We start from the raw sequence: 16,923 nt of genomic DNA, 5'->3' as shown, positions 1-16,923 counted from the left end.
TATGAGGTGTTCGACATGAAGAGAAAAATGTGATCGAACTGCCCAACGAAAAGACATGACATGAGGAAGGAAATAAAACACACTCTTATTATTGTTATGCTACATACGCTGATTTCAGTCGGCCTGAACTTGTGTTCGTCACTGATGAAGATGATGTCGATGGATAAAATCCTTGTTTTGAAGAAGGTTGTGTCTTTGAGCACCTCCCAAAGGCATTGTGCTTTCTACGTCTGCTTGACACTTCACCATCCTCCAACTTTATCGCCGATCGTCACTCTGTAATGGAGCACTCCGACCGCTGGAGATTCCATCACACCCTCCTCTTGGTGTGTCCCTCTCTGCCCTACATCACTATACAACTATCTTTACCACCTTTAGCTTGATGTTCTTCTTTCATAGCTTCCATTTCTAACCTTCTGTCTAAAGCTGCACCTCCACCTGATTTGTATCCGGCGGCCAATCGTTTGGTAGCTCTTTTATCTCCTCCTTCGGCTGCGAGCTCGTACCATTTCATAGATGCTTGAGCGTTCACTTCGATTCCAATTCCAGTCTAAACGGCAGGCATAATGAGCATGAGTGTTGCGACCAGAGTGTAGGTATGACTGCGTATCCAGCGGACGGATGCGGAGACAGTAACATAACTTACCTCGGTGAAGTATCCAGCAGCATATTGAGCTTTTGCTAATCCCATCTCAGCAGCCTTCTTAGCCCACAAATAAGCTTCCGTGTCTGATTGGGGTAAGACACCAGGCGATCCAACGAGGTACCAAGCTGTGAGGGCGAAACAGGCATCTCTATGATTTTGTTGAGCGGCGATGTTCTGAGGTGAAAACCAATCAATGTCAGTACAGGAAAAGTAATGAAAGAAGGAAAATCAACTCACATAGTAATGTATGCTCAAAGCAGCATCGACTGGACAACCCATTTTACCATATTCATAACATTCACCTAATTTGAATGCTGAAGGTGCATAACCTAATTCAGCAGCTTGAGCCAATAATTCAGCGGCATATTCAAAATCGACGAATAAGACATTGTCTATTCCTCTTTCATGCAATAAAGCTAATTCATGTAATGCGTGTGGGAATTCTTCCGTTGCGTGTTCAGCTGATCTTTTTAACCATTTGACACCTTCCTTAGGTCTTCTGTTTAAACCTAAAGCTCCATTTAATTCTGCTGTTCCCAGTCGATACATTGCTCCTGGATGTAATGCGACTGCAGCTTTTCTAGATACCATGCAAGAGTCCGTCAGTATTTGCTCCAATAGTGCTCTCTCCGGATAGGAAGCTGATCCTGTCTCTTAGAAGTAAGATGACCAACTCACTTGTAGTACTGAACAGCTTTTGCGCTTTCCCTTCTACAGCCCCAACCGTGTTCACAACAAGTACCTGCTCTATAACAGGCATCTGGATGACCATGTTTAGCCGCCAGAATAAATAAAGGAAACGCCCTATCGAAATCTTGTCTACCCCTGACAGTTCCGATTCCATTTGCATAACAATCTGCCAAGAAATATTGAGCGTCTGGATAACCTCTATCCGCTAATCTTTTCAGTAAAGCAGTTGCTTCTTTGATCAATTCTTCACGTTTTTCTATCAACTTGGTCGTTGTAGGTGGTGGTGATGGATCAGATTCTAATTCAGGCGGTACCATTGATTTTGCAGCATCAATCATGAAAACTGAAAATTCAAATATTAATTCTGGATCATTGGTTTTTTTGGCATTTTCACGATATAACTGTAATGTCCGATCTTGTGATAGTAATTCCGCTTGATTCCCTGGTCTCAAATGGGCTAAATATAGGTCAGATTGATGAATCTGACCATAGTCATGATAACGTTCACTCACATTGATCTAGTAAAGCTGCAGGTTGACTAACGATCCTACTTTGTCTATCAAATTCACCACTGCCACCACCGCCGACACCACCGCCGGCTCCTCCTCCAGGATAATTCATTCCCTGTGGATAACCATCTATAGGTGAATCACCATACATACTTGATGTCGCGGTGTAGTTATTTTGCCCATACTGCGACTGAGTATTCACATTCAATGGGACTCCTGATACTTGAGGTTGTGGGAATGAGTTGGCTGGTATTGCTGCCATACCGAAGAGATTGCTGGGTATTGGTGAAGAAGAAAGTGAATTTATGCAACGATATATCTCGTTTATACTAGTCTGGAATGACTGATCAATGGGGTCGATATGGACAAAGAGGGATGAAGTTGGTTTTGGTTGGTTCACTTGTCAATCGGTAGTTCCAGATGTCGTTGTCTCGTTGAAAAAAGAAAGATGTTTATGGCTCGGACGCCGGTGACGGGTGTTTCGATTACAGGGAAGAAACGAAAATAAGGGGTGGGTGGGGGTCTGGAGAGGAAAGGGTAAACACAGTAACGTTTCAAGCTATTTCTTTCCTTACGTCGCACAAAACTACGAGGCGAGCTTGATGGAATTTCCTACAGCTGATAATCGGGAATGGTCGGTTACAAGCTATGATGCAGATTCCAGACCTGAGGCTTTTCATGTAAACGTCAAGAATTAGACGTATGATGAGCATTAATAAAGAAAGGGATAAACTTTGTGGGATTGGTTGGCTTGAAAGTCTCTCTGAAAACAGGGAAATCGGCGATCCCCGCTTTTCACCGCTTGGAATACTAAATTTCGGAGGATGCATGCAGTTCGACACTTTTCATTACTTCATACAACCTTTCACCACCAACATCGCTTGTTATATCTTTACTCTTCTGTAAACTCCATACAATTTCTAACAGACCGTGAGAGATCCAACGATGCGGTCAATACTACGAACACTACAAAAACCTTTCTCCCGTGGTTTGGCGACTGTCGCAGAAGCCACTGAACCCGCTGCATCAAGTTCGATTTCTGCCGAAGCTGGATCATCTAATACCGTTGGGAAATGGACACCTCATACCTTGCGAACGGGTCTGATAGCTCGAAAGAGAGGAATGACGGCATTGTGGGATCAAGATGGCAAAAGATGGCCTGTGACTGTTTTGCAAGTGAGTCAATGGATATCTCCTACCTTTTGTGTAAGACGTGCTGTAGGAAGACTGTTTGATGTTGATGTGTTATTATGAACAGGTCGATGCAAATCAAGTAGTACGACATTCACCTCCACCTTCCACATCACCTTTTCACACCTTGCAAATTGGAGCATCTACACGACCTGCCAAGACTACTACAGCTCAACAATTGGGTCATTTTAGAAAAGCAGGTGTTGAACCAAAATACAAATTGAAAGAATATCAAGTTACGAACGATGCTGTATTGAACGTTGGAACTGAATTGAACGCAGGACATTTCGTTCCAGGTCAATACGTCGATGTATCTGGTATAACAATCGGTAAAGGTTTTCAAGGTGTAATGAAGAGATATGGTTTTAGAGGTTTAAAAGCTTCTCATGGTGTTTCAGTCAAACATAGATCAGGTGGTTCGATCGGTCAAAATCAGGTATGTCCTTCTTTCATTAAGTAACATCGATAAGGATCGCTCCTTATACACTCCTGAAATCGTCACTGACTGTAGTAAATCTTTCCGTTGTGATAATAGGACCCAGGAAGAGTCATACCATTGAAGAAGATGCCAGGACATATGGGAACCGTTCAACGAACCACACAAAATCTACTAGTTCACAAAATCGATACTGTCTTGAATCTGGTTTACGTACGAGGTTCTGTACCTGGAGTAGATGATGCTTTCATCAGTATTATAGATTCTAAAAAAGCTTCAAAGAGTAAAGCTCAATTGGCTTTACAAAAAGGTAAAGAAGAAGATCAATGGTTGGATAAAGGTGTAATGTCACTTCCTACGCCTGCAGGAACAAGTCAAAGGGTTAAAGATGAATCGTGGCCTGAAGTAGTTGAATGGAAAGGTGACGGATGGGCTGAAAAGTAGGTGGTAGTTTAGGAGGATTATCGACTCATGCATGAGTGTAATTGATACAAAAGAAATGACATTGCTAGCAATTTTGACTGGAGCAATTAGGCCTAATACGCTTAATAATGATGATGCTGCAGAAAGTATAATTTGTACGCTAAAGCATGTCTCGAAAGACTAATCTCTCTCTCTCTCGCTGATCAGAACGTCTCAAATGTCCATTCATTTACTGATGATGAAATTCACCCTTGACAGTATCTACAATTTTTCGTATCTTCACCTATCTACACAGACCAGCTGCGGTGGATTTACATGAAGACCTTACTCAACCCGACAGTACCAGCACCCACAATACCCAAAGCTAAAATGAAACCATTCTTTGCACCATCGAAACTACCTACAGCTGAAGAACTTAAGTTTGACGTTGAGACTTTAGCTGTTGATCCGCTAGTGGTACTCGTGGTAGCATCTCCAGCTGTGACAGTGTTCGTAGGTTGAGAAACACCATTAAGAGATGCCGCTACGTTGAAGGGTACGTTGGATGTTGTGTCGTAGAAGTCTAACAGGATGTGGTTGGGGTTCCGTCTATAGATCTTGATCAGGGATGGTTCGTAGGATATAGCCAGTGGTCCGATTGCACCTTTCACGGAGCAGAAATGACTCACCCCCATAATTGCACACAATTACCTACGTGATATCCAATACTACCATCACCACTTTCCGCATTCGTAGTGTTCAAGGCATCTTTGTTAGGTACGAAGAACGATGTACCGCCAAAAGCGTATGTCTGAGCGTAATTGCGATGACGAAATCAGCAAAACAAAATGTATGGGCAGATTTTAAAGAAATCCACTTACAGTATCTAAGAAATGGTTGATCATGTACATTTGCGAGCTTGCTGAACCTGAAGTCCGGTTGACTGCACATTGAAATGAAGCGTCCGTAACGTCTATATCACAAAATCCGGGAAAACCAGATAATTAGCACATCATATTTTGAGGAACGTTTTTAAATTCACCATAAGCATCTTCCCACATATTACTGAACTCATCAATCAAACCGGGTTCAGTTGAAAAATCAGCTTCGAAATCCAAGAATGCGACTACGGTTTTCTTTTGATCGACCAATTCTCCCAATGTTGGCCAATCGCTCAATGCCAATGATGATGAAGAGGGTTGGTATAGATAAGTTTCGATTCCTGATGATGATAAAATGGGTGAATATGTTGACACGGGCAGGTTTTCGGGATTCGTTAATATTATCGTTACGACTGAGACAAGATCCAGTTCGGTATATTAGCATCTTTTGAATTCTTTGGCCATTACCTTTCAACCCCCAGGTGGTTATGGCTAACAAAGATCGGTTCAACAAGGATGAAGAATCACTTACCATCATTAGGATTGGAAGATACCCATGATACGACTTTTCCCAGATAATCCGATAATAATCCACCGTCCAGTAAAGCCTGAAGAAGGGAATAGATTGTCAGCTGTATTTGACGGCCAAAATCATAAAAACTCCAGCTTACACATGAGGTATGACAGAGATGGACACCGTCAGAAGCGTTGTGTCTACAGGGTGAAGCAGTGTCAGCAAGAACAAATTTAATTGAAATAGCATCTATGAAACTCACGCTTGAAGTTGTAAAGTCCTTATCCCATCATTCTGCAATTCACCATAATACCCCTAGTCAGCTTGCTAGCTCAACCGTAGCCGGCAGCGGCAACAGTATGTATATGGACTCACCAATTGGTCTGTAACATCTTTATCTTGATTATCAGCTATGCTATCGCCAACAGCATAACTGTCGTGTGCACCGATAAAAGTGACATTTGAATACTGTCTTGAACAGAGCTCAGCATGTCCATTACATGTAGTCGCTGCTAATGATGATCCGGCCAACGCTAGAGCCGCAAGTGGGAGTAAGGTGAACATTGTACTAGAGAGGTAGCTGTGCTATGTTGGGATCGTGAAAAGTGTTGAGTTCAATAACGGTCGTGGTCGATCTATTTTCGTGGTGCGTGTTCGTGGAGATGATATGTGTAGTTGTTTCGATGCTATACAATAGCAAATAAAATTTTGAGGCTCAGTCGTGAAAATTTCGAGACACTACGTATCAGAGTGACTGGATTGATTACGTCAAGCGATGTTCCGTTTGATTTTCTGATGTAAGGAGAGAGGTCGTGGGTGTGAATTCTGTTTCAGACGTCCTTTCAAGCTTTGATCGGCGAGTGAGAATCAAGTATGACAGGAAAGTGTACGTGTGTACGTGTGGTACTAAGTGAGCGTATTGGCTACAATATGGTGAGAAAGGCTGAATGGATACGGTCTTGATGAGAATATGAAGGTCTATTATGCTGTGTGATGCGATGCGATGCTGGTGCAAATGCTAAGCACTTTGTTTTTTATGTTTATTTTATTTTATTTATTTCTGCTGCGTATAGTGAAAAGAACAGACGCGCTCTCATTCGACCCCTGATATTGCCACGTGCAGCACATCCGTTTGACCTTCTTTGTGCTTTTTGTGCTTTTTCGCCACCCAATCGATACACTGGTGGGATAGACAGAAAAAACCTGAAGCTCAATCGACCCATTCGTAGATATGTTCAGGCTACGCTTGCAATGCTTGGTTGTCTGAAAGATTATGACTATGTCCTGGTCAGAATTCCTCTCTGTTCTGAACAACAATCCGGGTAACAATCCAAAAGGTGTGCAACGTTGATCCCACCGACACCGGTGTTTACGTTACGAAAGGTAGTAGCGTGGAAGCGGTCCATGAGCCTTCGATGAATTTATGTATTATCACCTGACCATTGCCCATCCCCACAAACATATCCTATTAGAATGGTGACTAGCCTCGAAAGTAACAACAAAGGAAATATGATAAACATTCATCTTGTATCAGGGAGGTATAACTTGTTCGTCCGAAAACAGGTAAAACGCATCGACCGAATTAAGGCAAAGTAAAAAGTAAACAAAACAACCCTCTGATCTAAATCCCCAAAGAAATTGGTATGGGATGACCTCGTGGCGCCACAAATAACTATCTATATGTACCGCGTCATAGTTGCCATAATCAAATCATAAATTCAAGTAGTAACCGGCCGAATCCTTTTACAACTTTTAATCTTACCGCACTTTCTATCGTTATTTACCTATTTCTTAAGACCATACATTCGACCATACACTCTCAACTCTGTCTATACGTCACTTACTTCCGCAACTACTGTCTTTACATTCATTCATGATATAGCGAATCTCACTACTCCAACGCATTCAACCCATCATCCACCCTTGACTCCTATTACCACTCAGTAACCATCCTACCTCTGATCAATAACACACGTTTCATCGCCACCTCTTCCTTGGGTGTTGTCACTAGTCATGATGACAGCCTTAGGTCCATTTCGGTATATCCAAATGGCAAGGTATTTGGTACATAGATGGGCAGATCAAATACCCGCGACAGTTAAAGGAAAAGGGAAATTCATGTCATTACCGTTACTTCGACGTTCACCATCTACCGCAACTAAGCAGATATTACGTTCAACAGCAGTAGAATCTCCTTCTTCCGGTTCATCCCAATCCTCTGAAATACCATTACCTGGACCATCTAGATTGACCGATAACAACAATCACCACCACAACAATCATCATCAAAATCATCACCATAACAAACATCATCATCGGCCCAACGTCAAATTCCCAAAACTAGCTCCGGATCCAAAATGGCCTCCTGGTCCTCACGAGATATTCAGATTAATGAATGATGAAAGGCTGATGGTCGGTCACAAGGTCAAACCTCCGAGAGAAACCGTGGTTTTATGTCATGGTGAGTTGATCATCTGTCAAGCGGATTCCTTGGATTGTTGGGGTCAAGCTAAACCCAGTTTTCAGGCTTATACGGCTTCTCGACGGCTACTCCAATACCACTTTTCCCATCTTTGAAACTACATTATTGGGCAAATGTCCTGGATGTATTGCGGAATAGAATAGGAGCCAATGTTGTCGTAGTGGGAGTGAAAGGGTGAGTTTTCAGCGAGAATTCATTTCCTGTTTTACTGATTTATCCCTATTTCTTTTGTAGCACTGGATCAATCAAAGAACGTGCTGAGCAAATGCACGAGTTTCTCAAGGATAATTTACCGAAAGGTACTGGCGTAAATTTCGTTGCACATTCAATGGGTGGATTAGATTGTCGATACCTCATTTCCACCATTAAACCCACAACTTATACGCCACTCTCATTGACTACTATTGGAACACCACATCGCGGATCTCCATTCATGGATTGGTGTGCAGCCAACATTGGTGTTGGATCAGTCGCAGCAGCAGCTACCGCTGCTCTGACAGGAGGAAAAGTCAAGTCATTACCCCCTTATTCATTGAAATCACCTCTATTATCAAGACCACAAGAAGAGAAAACTACTAAAGTAGATGCATTAGGAAGTTTGGCAGCTGGATTAACATCATACCTTTTAAACATATTTGATTCACCGGCATATTCAAATCTTACTACATCATTCCTTCGAGATCACTTTAATCCATCAACACCTGATTCACCGAATGTCAAATATACTTCTGTAGCTGGCCGAATATCGAAGATGTCTGTCCTACATCCATTGTGGTTTTCCAAATTCGTTCTAGACGCAGCTGCAGAGAATGGATACGCAGAGGATCATTCCAATACCATACATGGACCTAATGGATCAAGATCGTATGAGGGCAATGATGGTTTGGTCAGCGTCAGTTCAGCTAAATGGGGTGAATATATCGGTGCTGTCGATGAATGTCATCATTGGGATTTGAGAGGTGAAGGTGGATTATTCCCTCAAGGTTTAGGAAATACTTCAGGAGGTGATAATGATAAAAGAAAGGAAAAAGAACAAGAAGTGGAAGATGAGTTAATAGACGATTCCAAGATGAATGGTTTAACCCAACATCTTGATTTGAAAGATTTCAATAAAGATCCAGCTACAGCAGCTAAATTGACTTTGAAAGAATATGAAGACAATGAAAAATCAAAACAATTAGGCAAAGCCGGATCCTCTTCTTCTCCATCATCATCTTCCTCAAAAAACCCAGATTCTGGTTCGAGCAATTCATGGGATATAGCACAGGTCGGACAAGTCATAGATTGGGTATCGGATTTCTTACCTGGTGATAGTAAAGCGAATAATGAACTAGGCAAAAAACAATTGGAAGAAGCAACTCTGGAAAAGGCTCAAGAGAGTAAACATCAAGAAAAGAGGAAAAAGGAGAAATTTGATTTAGGTAGATTCTACGGTGGTCTGATGATCAAATTGAGAGAGGATGGTTATTAACCTGTTCATTCAGCGGAACGGGTCTTCGTAAAGGGAGAGAAACAGTAGATCATCTTTAGCAGATAATTTGGGTTTGGGCTTAGAACTCACTAGGGAAATAGATGCAAGGTGACTATCGGGACAATAGCAGGAATAGAGATAGAGTAGGAAAGCACCTTCATCGGGACTGGACAGGGATATGCTTTGCACGGCAGTCAACTCAACTGCAGACGGAAGAAGGAAGACACAGGCCGGATAGAATTCAATACTTCCTTTTATTCAAAAAAGGTCGTCGCATATATACTTCAACGTTGTACCAATTATCATTACAAGTCAAGGATCTAGTATATACCTTGCACATATGTCAACCCATATTCACTACTGTTTACCAAACAGCAGCATCGTGATTATTGATCTTCCAACCCAACTCTGACCAAGAAGGTGGAAGTGAGCCTGACAATAAGATTCCCTTGTATGCCGTTGTTCCCAGTATCAGGCTGAGAACAACGGTCAGAGAGGTCCGAGTGGAGGTCATCCGCCATCTTGTCGCGACTTTCTCTTTCTTTCCTCTTTCACAATAACAAAGCTACACCCTGCCATCATCACACTCGTCTCTGATATCTCTCCATTGATGAGGTCAGGTCAGATAGCATGACCGATCCAGGTAAGAAGGAGGGGTATAAACGGGTACGACATAAAACATTATCAGCCTACTATTCCAATATATCGACACTATCATCCTCTCTCTCAACTATCTTCCAATCCAACAACAAGCAATATGGACATATACTCAAATCCACTGATCCACCCAAGTACAAGGTCTTACTGGACACTACATTAGTAGCATTGAAATCTGATCAAGATGAGCAATGTCTCGTGAGGAGATTAGCACGATCTGAGAGAGATCATCATGGGGTTTTGGGTGCACAACAGGAATCTATCGATTGGATCTTACGTGAATTATCGAAAAAATCAGATAAGAACGTTCTACTAGTCAATAACAGGGTACGTAAGCTCATGTCAGATTCGAGTTGTCGATCAAAAGGCGATGGTAATCACCACGATGGGGATGATGGGCACAAAGCTGATAGATCATGTCGATATACACAAATAGTTCCCGATAGTGGATCTGCCGATCAATATATCGAGACCAAACGTTGAAAATAGACATGTACATAGTCCATCGTCAGTACTAAGAGATACAGAATGGAGATTACTGAGATCGAGGTAAGCTGGTTTCTCCCTCCTTGCCTTTGCCGAAATGAAATAATACATCATAACATAAAAGAGTGATTTTGACGAAAAGGATTAACTGACTTTGTATTATCTGTGTATGACTTGGTTAGGATCGGTGAAGAAGCATTTAGACTCTTAATCGTTCATACATCTATTTTCTTACCTATAGGGAACAATTGTTTCTCGCAATTAAGTGGAATGCCGATATACGATTTGTATGACCATGGAACGATTTCTCAGTGCAAGCTCCCTCAAATTTCAAACAGCGGAATATGTAGCACTGGAAAAGACAACGCGGAAAGCAAAAAGAGAAATAAGAAGAGGAAGAAAGCTCCTTCTCGAGAGCGAGAAGGGAAGCAAGTTAAACGAACGAAATCATCCAATAGGTAAACTACACGATTCGATGAAATGTCTTTAAGCTAGCTGACAGTTAGAACACAGTATAGCAGAAGTCAAAATTCCAAGACAAAGGATATATTATGGACATCCGTCTAGATCGTCAAATGGGAAAATCACTTATGGCCTTCCAAATTCACGTAAGCAAAACGCTCACCTGTGTAGGGTAATTCAGCTTACGAATAACCTAACCTTAGATATACTCCACAAGCTCGCTGGCACACTCGGTGGACCGACAGATCTTGAATATCTCAATTTCGTGCAAGCAGTGTTCCCTTCTCTCTTTCAAGGACGGGGCGAAGATGGCTTAAAGATCAGAGGGAATCAAGAAAGGCTAGAAGGTATCTTGGGAATGGTTCGTGAACTCGTTGCAAGGTATAAGAAAATCAATTTCAAGCGCTTATTGAAGAACTGTATGACTGAGCATGTGTGTACATTCAAGACTTGCCAGTAAAGGACCAATAGCTGACGAGATATGGTTTGTGCTGAAGGATGCATCACAAGTGAGCTATCGGCGGATCCGAAAAAAAGAATATCATAAAGCTGACCAGTAAATCAAGCTTCCCCCTTTTTCTCAAATATCTCATCAACCTAGCTCTGGATTCCCAATCACTCAAGTCATACCAAGTAGTGACACATCTGGTCAAGATGACAAGGTCCCGCTTGAGAGTAGATATGACGACCCTCTTCCACCCGTGCTCGGGGTCATCCCGCATCGTCAAGTGAGCTGTCGTCTTCAGTGCTGATTCTCTACGCACACAGCTCATCTCTCTCCATTTACAGGTTTGCCGATTTCTTACCTCAACAATCCGTGCCCTGTTTTCCATAGATATTATCGGTAGTCAGGATAACCTTGATACCCTCTTGTCGCGTAGGTGACGCTCGTTCTTGCCATTAAAAGTCATTCCAGCTGAACGAATTCGCTTTTTAGACATGAGAAGGTTCGTAAAAGCGAAACAGTACGAACCGGTGAATCTTCATAAACTACTTCAAGGCATCAGTATAAATGACCTTGGATGGCTTATCGTTGACTCAAACACGCCTCAACGAGTGAATATCAGCGAGGCCACGAAAAGAACAAGCCTGGTTGAGGATTTTATCCAATGGATCTTTGAAGGTTTGATAATACCTCTACTTCGAGTATGTAATGACCAAACTCATCCCACGTGTGTAACGATTCTGCTGATCAAATACATCCAGAACACTTTTTATATCACAGAAACGGCTTCGACGCGATATGAGACTGTGTATTATTCACATGAGGAATGGCAAAAAGCCACTAAGCCTCATTTGAAGGTTTTGAAAGATGAGTTACTGACTGAACTGGATAGAGTGGGTTTACTATTCGTTTCCTAACGGCCGCATTCATAGCAGGGAAGCCAAGTTGATGAAAACCTTCCTTTAGAACGAGTCGTTTTTTGCTCAGCAAGGACCCTTGGGAGTATCAGCAGTTCGGCTTATTCCTAAACCTAAAGGATTTAGACCTATAGTGAATCTTGGTAGAAAAATTGTCAGTCTCGTCATGATTTCTCGCCATCCAGATGTATCACGAAAGCTGATATGTGACATACCGCGACTGGAATAGAAATCATCAAAGCTGTTGGGTATACCAACTACTGGGTACAACAAGAGGGAGTTGACGGCCAACCAAATCTTGAGAGGTGTTCATCAAGTTCTGACATTCGAAAAGGTCAGTATGTCAAGAAGTCATCAGCTGCCTCTTGAAAGGCTAACGCTGGTAGGGGCGTATAGGATCGACATCGATGTTCCCTTGGAGCGAGTCTGTTCGGTACAAATGAGATTTTCGCTCCCATCAGGGATCTCAAAGTGGAACTGTTCTCGAAAAATGGTAAAATGTCAGTTTTTCTCCCGGTCCATCAAACGAAAGAGCGAAGGTGATCATGATTGACTGGTATGTAATAGACCCAAATTACATTTCGTCAAGATGGATATTAAGGCGGCATTCGATACGATCAAACAAGATAAAATGATCCAGATTGTTTCCAGCCTATTAGACAAGGTGAGTCGCATGTTCCTAGCTCAGCAAGGATCAGGTGCAGAAGCTGAGCCCACGTCTCGAAGAATAATGATTACTGCCTCATGCTTTACTGTCTTCTCCTTCCTCCAGCAAGTAAAGCTTCTCAGGGAGCGTCAAGGAGACTGTTCAAGGCAAGAGCCGTCGTCGATGGTGAATATCCGCTCGAACACAAATACTGTGTCACGCGCACGGATACTGACACATCGAATAGACCAGTTGGCAAACTCGTTCAGTGAGCATGCCAGAGACATTGCTGCGCCATTGCGGAACGCTGTTCTCGTTGATTTGGTAAGTCGTGGTGTGCATGGTGAGAGTGATCAAGCTAAGTCGTTCATGGCGGTGGAAAAGGTTCGTCGCAAACGAATTACTAAAACTTCTTGTCTGGAATTACTCAAAACCCACATCGAGCAGAACGTATGGCAAGTAAGTGAAACTTCGGATGTTCGGCGAGAAAGTATCGAGATTCATTTTGTATGAACAGGTCGGCAAGAGATTCTATCGACAGAAAGTGGGAATTCCACAGGGATCCAAGATTTCTTCATTATTATGTTCTTTCTTTTACGCAAGTATGGAAAATGAGTATTTGTCATTCACCAGGCGAAAGGGATCTGTGAGTTCCATTTTTTGCGAGTCAGCTATCGAATTCCACTCGCGCCGGTATGTGGTATGAGTAGCTGAGACTGATTTGGCCGGAAATAGCGTTTATTAAGATACATAGATGATTTTCTTTTCATCACTGATTCTATAAATCACGCTCGAAGATTCGTTGATACCATGTCCAAAGGATTCCCAACGTACGGAGCTGAGATATCGCTCGGGAAGACGCTGTTATCTTTTGAATGTGAATCCAAGGGTCAGATGGGGTCAGTAGTGGATATAACCAAAAATGGGGAAATCTGTAAGCCTCGTTGCCCTCAACTTTTGCGGCTTCCAATATCATGATCTTAAAACTAGTAGAGATTGCATTAATGATCGGAACGTACGGTAGTATTCCCATATTGTGGTTTCTTGATCGACACTTCGACCTTGGAAGTCATGGGTGACCATCCTAGGTTAATGGCGAATCGTGAGTGTGTTCATATAGGTCATTTGTCACCCAAACTGGGCGAGATGATTCACGCCGAGATCTCTTTGATTAACACTTTATTCGCCCAACAGCTATAAGACAATCGTTCGCATTACGTTCGGATCGACATAGGGGTTCTGCGTTCGTAGGATGGTTCAGCCGTCAATTAGAAAACAGGAATCAAGTAGCTTATGTGAGTCAACAGGAGCTTCCCGCTTTCATCAATTGTCATCCTCATTCTCACTGAGGACAGTCTATCGATCGGATGACATGGACCTTGTGGTTGACTGCTTTGATCTGTGATAATCTAGCTTGATACAGCACATAATAAGATCGATACCGTACATTATAACGTTTTCATCAGTTTCGCTTTGACCAGTATGAAGATACCTTTCTATTTTAAGCTGGATGACATACAAAAACGAAGGGAAACTTCTATATCAGGTGAGCAGAACATCTAAGTACTTGTCCAGCTCTTGTCTTCAACCTGAGCATGAAGACTGTACAAGGTAACAAACTGAATTGGATTATTTACTCAACCCACAAGACGCTTTGCTTTTATCGGTCGGTTACACTTATTTGGCAGGAAGAGCCAGGGTGAAACACTCCAATAGAAATGATGAAGAAGATGATCACTATGATATCAGGAAGACTGACTTTACATTGTACGATACTTTCGCGATAATAGCTGATCTGGAGCGTAAGCTGATCGATAGCAAAATTAGCTTGGCAATCAACGCTATCATACGAGTATTGAGGAAGAAACCTAGGTTCAAGGGTATTACAAAATTGCTTGAAATGCACTTGAAAGAAAGAAAGTACCGGAAATTGAGTGAAAGGTTGGAGCAGACGATTGAAAAAGGTTGGGGAGCTGTTAAAGGCGCTCGGTACTAGTATTGTTCAATAGTTCATTAGTAAAACATGTGTTGTATCAGTAGGTTGATGTAATGTTCTTATTTGGATGTATCAATAGAGGTTAGTTTTCCGCTCGCAAACAGCCGAATAAAATGATCATGAAAGCGATGCATCCCAATTCACCGCACCATATACAAAGAACCGATTAGAATGACCGAAGAGATATTATGTTTATTCTAACAATATTTACTCGTCATCCTCTTCGGCATCTTCACCACCATCACCACCAGCAGCGGCCTTAGCCCTCTTTCTCTTTACTCGACCGGCTCGTCCACCACCGTAAGGAGAGTTAAGAGCGTAGTCGATGTGTCTGATGATACGATCAAAGTTAGTTGTAGTTATCGATCTGAAGAAGGATGGGCAACGATGGATCTGGAAAATATTGTGCTCACTTTTGGGAATCAAGTCGGACAACGAATGAAGGTACGTTGACGATTTGTTTACCGACTCTGATGTGTCGTTGTCTGATGAGGACACGAGCGTGGTGAACTGATTTGGCGAGTCTGAAATGTGAAACAACATCATGTCAGTATACTTCACCTCCTTACGACCTACATCTTTTCCTGATATTTCGGTTTTGGGTTGTGGCAGATCGCGAAACTCGATTGGACTGTAGAAGGATGTTGATTGTCAAGGGAAAAGGAAATCCCCACTCACCCAAGTTTGAAAACTTGAGTTTGTAATCTTCGCTCCAAGAAATCTTCAGTTTTAAGAGCCAATACGTAATCGAGTCTCATTCTGGTATCGTCAAGCACACCGATTCGTACAAGTCTTCTAATCAAAGCGTTACCCTCGAAAAGTCTCTTGGGGTCTTTGTCATCGAGTTTAAGAAGCTCTCGAGCAGCTCGTCGGATCTATCAATATTTTATCTATATCAGTATTTCCGTTTTGGTGTATTCGCAATTCCGCACACAGAGTAATTACTACTCACCTTGGAGAGGGTAAGTTGAATTCTCCAGATCTCTCTTTTGTTTCGGAGACCGTATTCACCAGCGAGCTAAAAAGCGAAAACAAAAATCATTGAATCAAATCAGCTTTGCTATTTCCTTTTTCCCTTTTGGACCATCTTCAAATTTCCAGCTTGGATCTTAAGGGCTATAGGCATGGCTGACATTGTGTTCTCATTGTCCTGACTTCTACTTCCTCCCGATCCGAGTATCCTTCTTCTTGAATATCCTCCATTCGATCCGTCTATGTCTTGTCTAGCCATGCCTGTTGTCCCATATTTCCAAACTCCTGCATTCTTCATAAAACTGGAAACCCACCTTAAGCTCGGCGTCGAGACGGGCGGCCTCGTAAGGTCGTTTGGGAACCTTGTAGGTCTTGGATTGCTTTCTGGGAGCACTGTTATTTCCACACGTTCATCATGCATTAGCATACTATCCTTTCTTCCCTTCTTCTCTACGCTGAATATTTGAAGGTTGGACTTACGAGACCATCTGATGATGTTGACGGAAAAGGTTATCGAAAAGCGAGGTTAAGGGAAAGGTTGAGGAGGGCTACACGTTAGCAAAGTCGCCTTGGATCGATAGTTGATGATAGCAATAAACCCACTTTTAACTTGCTGGATGAAGAAGAAGACTAAAAATCCACAGTGAGATTTGATGATTTGAGCAAAAATGTCAAACAGCAATGCAAACCACAGGAAAGGATTCACAGCCCAGCGAGCCAACAGCCAGTTGGAATGTGCATCGAATCCATCCTGCAGCAGTCACAGAGTGAGTCCCATTGGAGTGTGCACCATAGGAAACACTACAACGATACTCATACGGTGTGACAAGCGAAACCTCTAGACTTCATAAATACAGATAACACCGCGGCGTTTAAAGATGGCAGAATCAGCTTGACGAACTTATCGGGTTTTGTTTAAATCCGACAGTGTATATTTACTATTTTCACATTTGGTTCCGCTTTTCACTGTAATACTTTTGCTCTGGAACCCTGCAATTCCCTCTCCTCTGGCTGGATCATCATCATACGAACTCAGCTCACTCACCCACTCACCGTAGATTCACCTCCTCACTTATTCCCTCTTGCTCACTGCTCACTGCTCACCGTCGTCTGTCAGTCA

At 42.4% G+C, this 16,923-nt stretch overlaps 6 protein-coding genes across 6 annotated transcripts; 3 read left to right on the top strand and 3 right to left on the bottom strand.

The window, feature by feature from the left end:
* Nucleotides 1-343: 343 nt before the first annotated feature.
* IL334_006580 (uncharacterized protein) lies at nucleotides 344-2,107 on the bottom strand (the record flags this gene model as incomplete). Its single annotated transcript, XM_062938279.1, has 5 exons — nucleotides 344-550; nucleotides 647-820; nucleotides 884-1,226; nucleotides 1,325-1,793; nucleotides 1,849-2,107. The coding sequence occupies 5 exons, from the start codon at nucleotides 2,105-2,107 to the stop codon at nucleotides 344-346; spliced, it is 1,452 nt and encodes a 483-aa protein (XP_062794330.1).
* A 683-nt stretch (nucleotides 2,108-2,790) lies between these two features.
* On the top strand, nucleotides 2,791-3,916 carry IL334_006579 (50S ribosomal protein L3; the record flags this gene model as incomplete). Its single annotated transcript, XM_062938278.1, has 3 exons — nucleotides 2,791-3,021; nucleotides 3,104-3,472; nucleotides 3,572-3,916. 3 exons carry the CDS (start codon nucleotides 2,791-2,793, stop codon nucleotides 3,914-3,916), a joined length of 945 nt encoding a protein of 314 aa, XP_062794329.1.
* A 290-nt stretch (nucleotides 3,917-4,206) lies between these two features.
* On the bottom strand, nucleotides 4,207-5,833 carry IL334_006578 (uncharacterized protein; the record flags this gene model as incomplete). The annotated part of the gene is made up of 8 exons (XM_062938277.1): nucleotides 4,207-4,483; nucleotides 4,564-4,685; nucleotides 4,756-4,847; nucleotides 4,917-5,168; nucleotides 5,288-5,363; nucleotides 5,427-5,469; nucleotides 5,532-5,563; nucleotides 5,645-5,833. The coding sequence occupies 8 exons, from the start codon at nucleotides 5,831-5,833 to the stop codon at nucleotides 4,207-4,209; spliced, it is 1,083 nt and encodes a 360-aa protein (XP_062794328.1).
* Nucleotides 5,834-7,282: 1,449 nt separating this feature from the next.
* IL334_006577 (uncharacterized protein) lies at nucleotides 7,283-9,222 on the top strand (the record flags this gene model as incomplete). The annotated part of the gene is made up of 3 exons (XM_062938276.1): nucleotides 7,283-7,730; nucleotides 7,796-7,925; nucleotides 7,986-9,222. The coding sequence occupies 3 exons, from the start codon at nucleotides 7,283-7,285 to the stop codon at nucleotides 9,220-9,222; spliced, it is 1,815 nt and encodes a 604-aa protein (XP_062794327.1).
* A 630-nt stretch (nucleotides 9,223-9,852) lies between these two features.
* Nucleotides 9,853-14,831, top strand: IL334_006576 (uncharacterized protein; the record flags this gene model as incomplete). Its single annotated transcript, XM_062938275.1, has 23 exons — nucleotides 9,853-10,206; nucleotides 10,316-10,428; nucleotides 10,548-10,823; nucleotides 10,879-10,973; nucleotides 11,031-11,283; nucleotides 11,429-11,555; nucleotides 11,617-11,704; nucleotides 11,765-11,973; nucleotides 12,034-12,165; nucleotides 12,239-12,343; nucleotides 12,419-12,523; nucleotides 12,586-12,689; nucleotides 12,757-12,853; nucleotides 12,916-13,021; nucleotides 13,083-13,159; nucleotides 13,220-13,294; nucleotides 13,353-13,481; nucleotides 13,571-13,769; nucleotides 13,860-13,937; nucleotides 14,030-14,130; nucleotides 14,249-14,381; nucleotides 14,485-14,602; nucleotides 14,663-14,831. The coding sequence occupies 23 exons, from the start codon at nucleotides 9,853-9,855 to the stop codon at nucleotides 14,829-14,831; spliced, it is 3,243 nt and encodes a 1,080-aa protein (XP_062794326.1).
* A 207-nt stretch (nucleotides 14,832-15,038) lies between these two features.
* Nucleotides 15,039-16,291, bottom strand: IL334_006575 (40S ribosomal protein S9; the record flags this gene model as incomplete). The annotated part of the gene is made up of 6 exons (XM_062938274.1): nucleotides 15,039-15,162; nucleotides 15,245-15,355; nucleotides 15,510-15,706; nucleotides 15,784-15,849; nucleotides 16,118-16,196; nucleotides 16,284-16,291. 6 exons carry the CDS (start codon nucleotides 16,289-16,291, stop codon nucleotides 15,039-15,041), a joined length of 585 nt encoding a protein of 194 aa, XP_062794325.1.
* Nucleotides 16,292-16,923: the final 632 nt, after the last annotated feature.

This window comes from Kwoniella shivajii, chromosome 9 (assembly GCF_035658355.1).
Source record: "Kwoniella shivajii chromosome 9, complete sequence".
Lineage (NCBI taxonomy): Eukaryota > Fungi > Basidiomycota > Tremellomycetes > Tremellales > Cryptococcaceae > Kwoniella > Kwoniella shivajii.
This window is presented reverse-complemented; position numbering and strand designations above follow the sequence as displayed.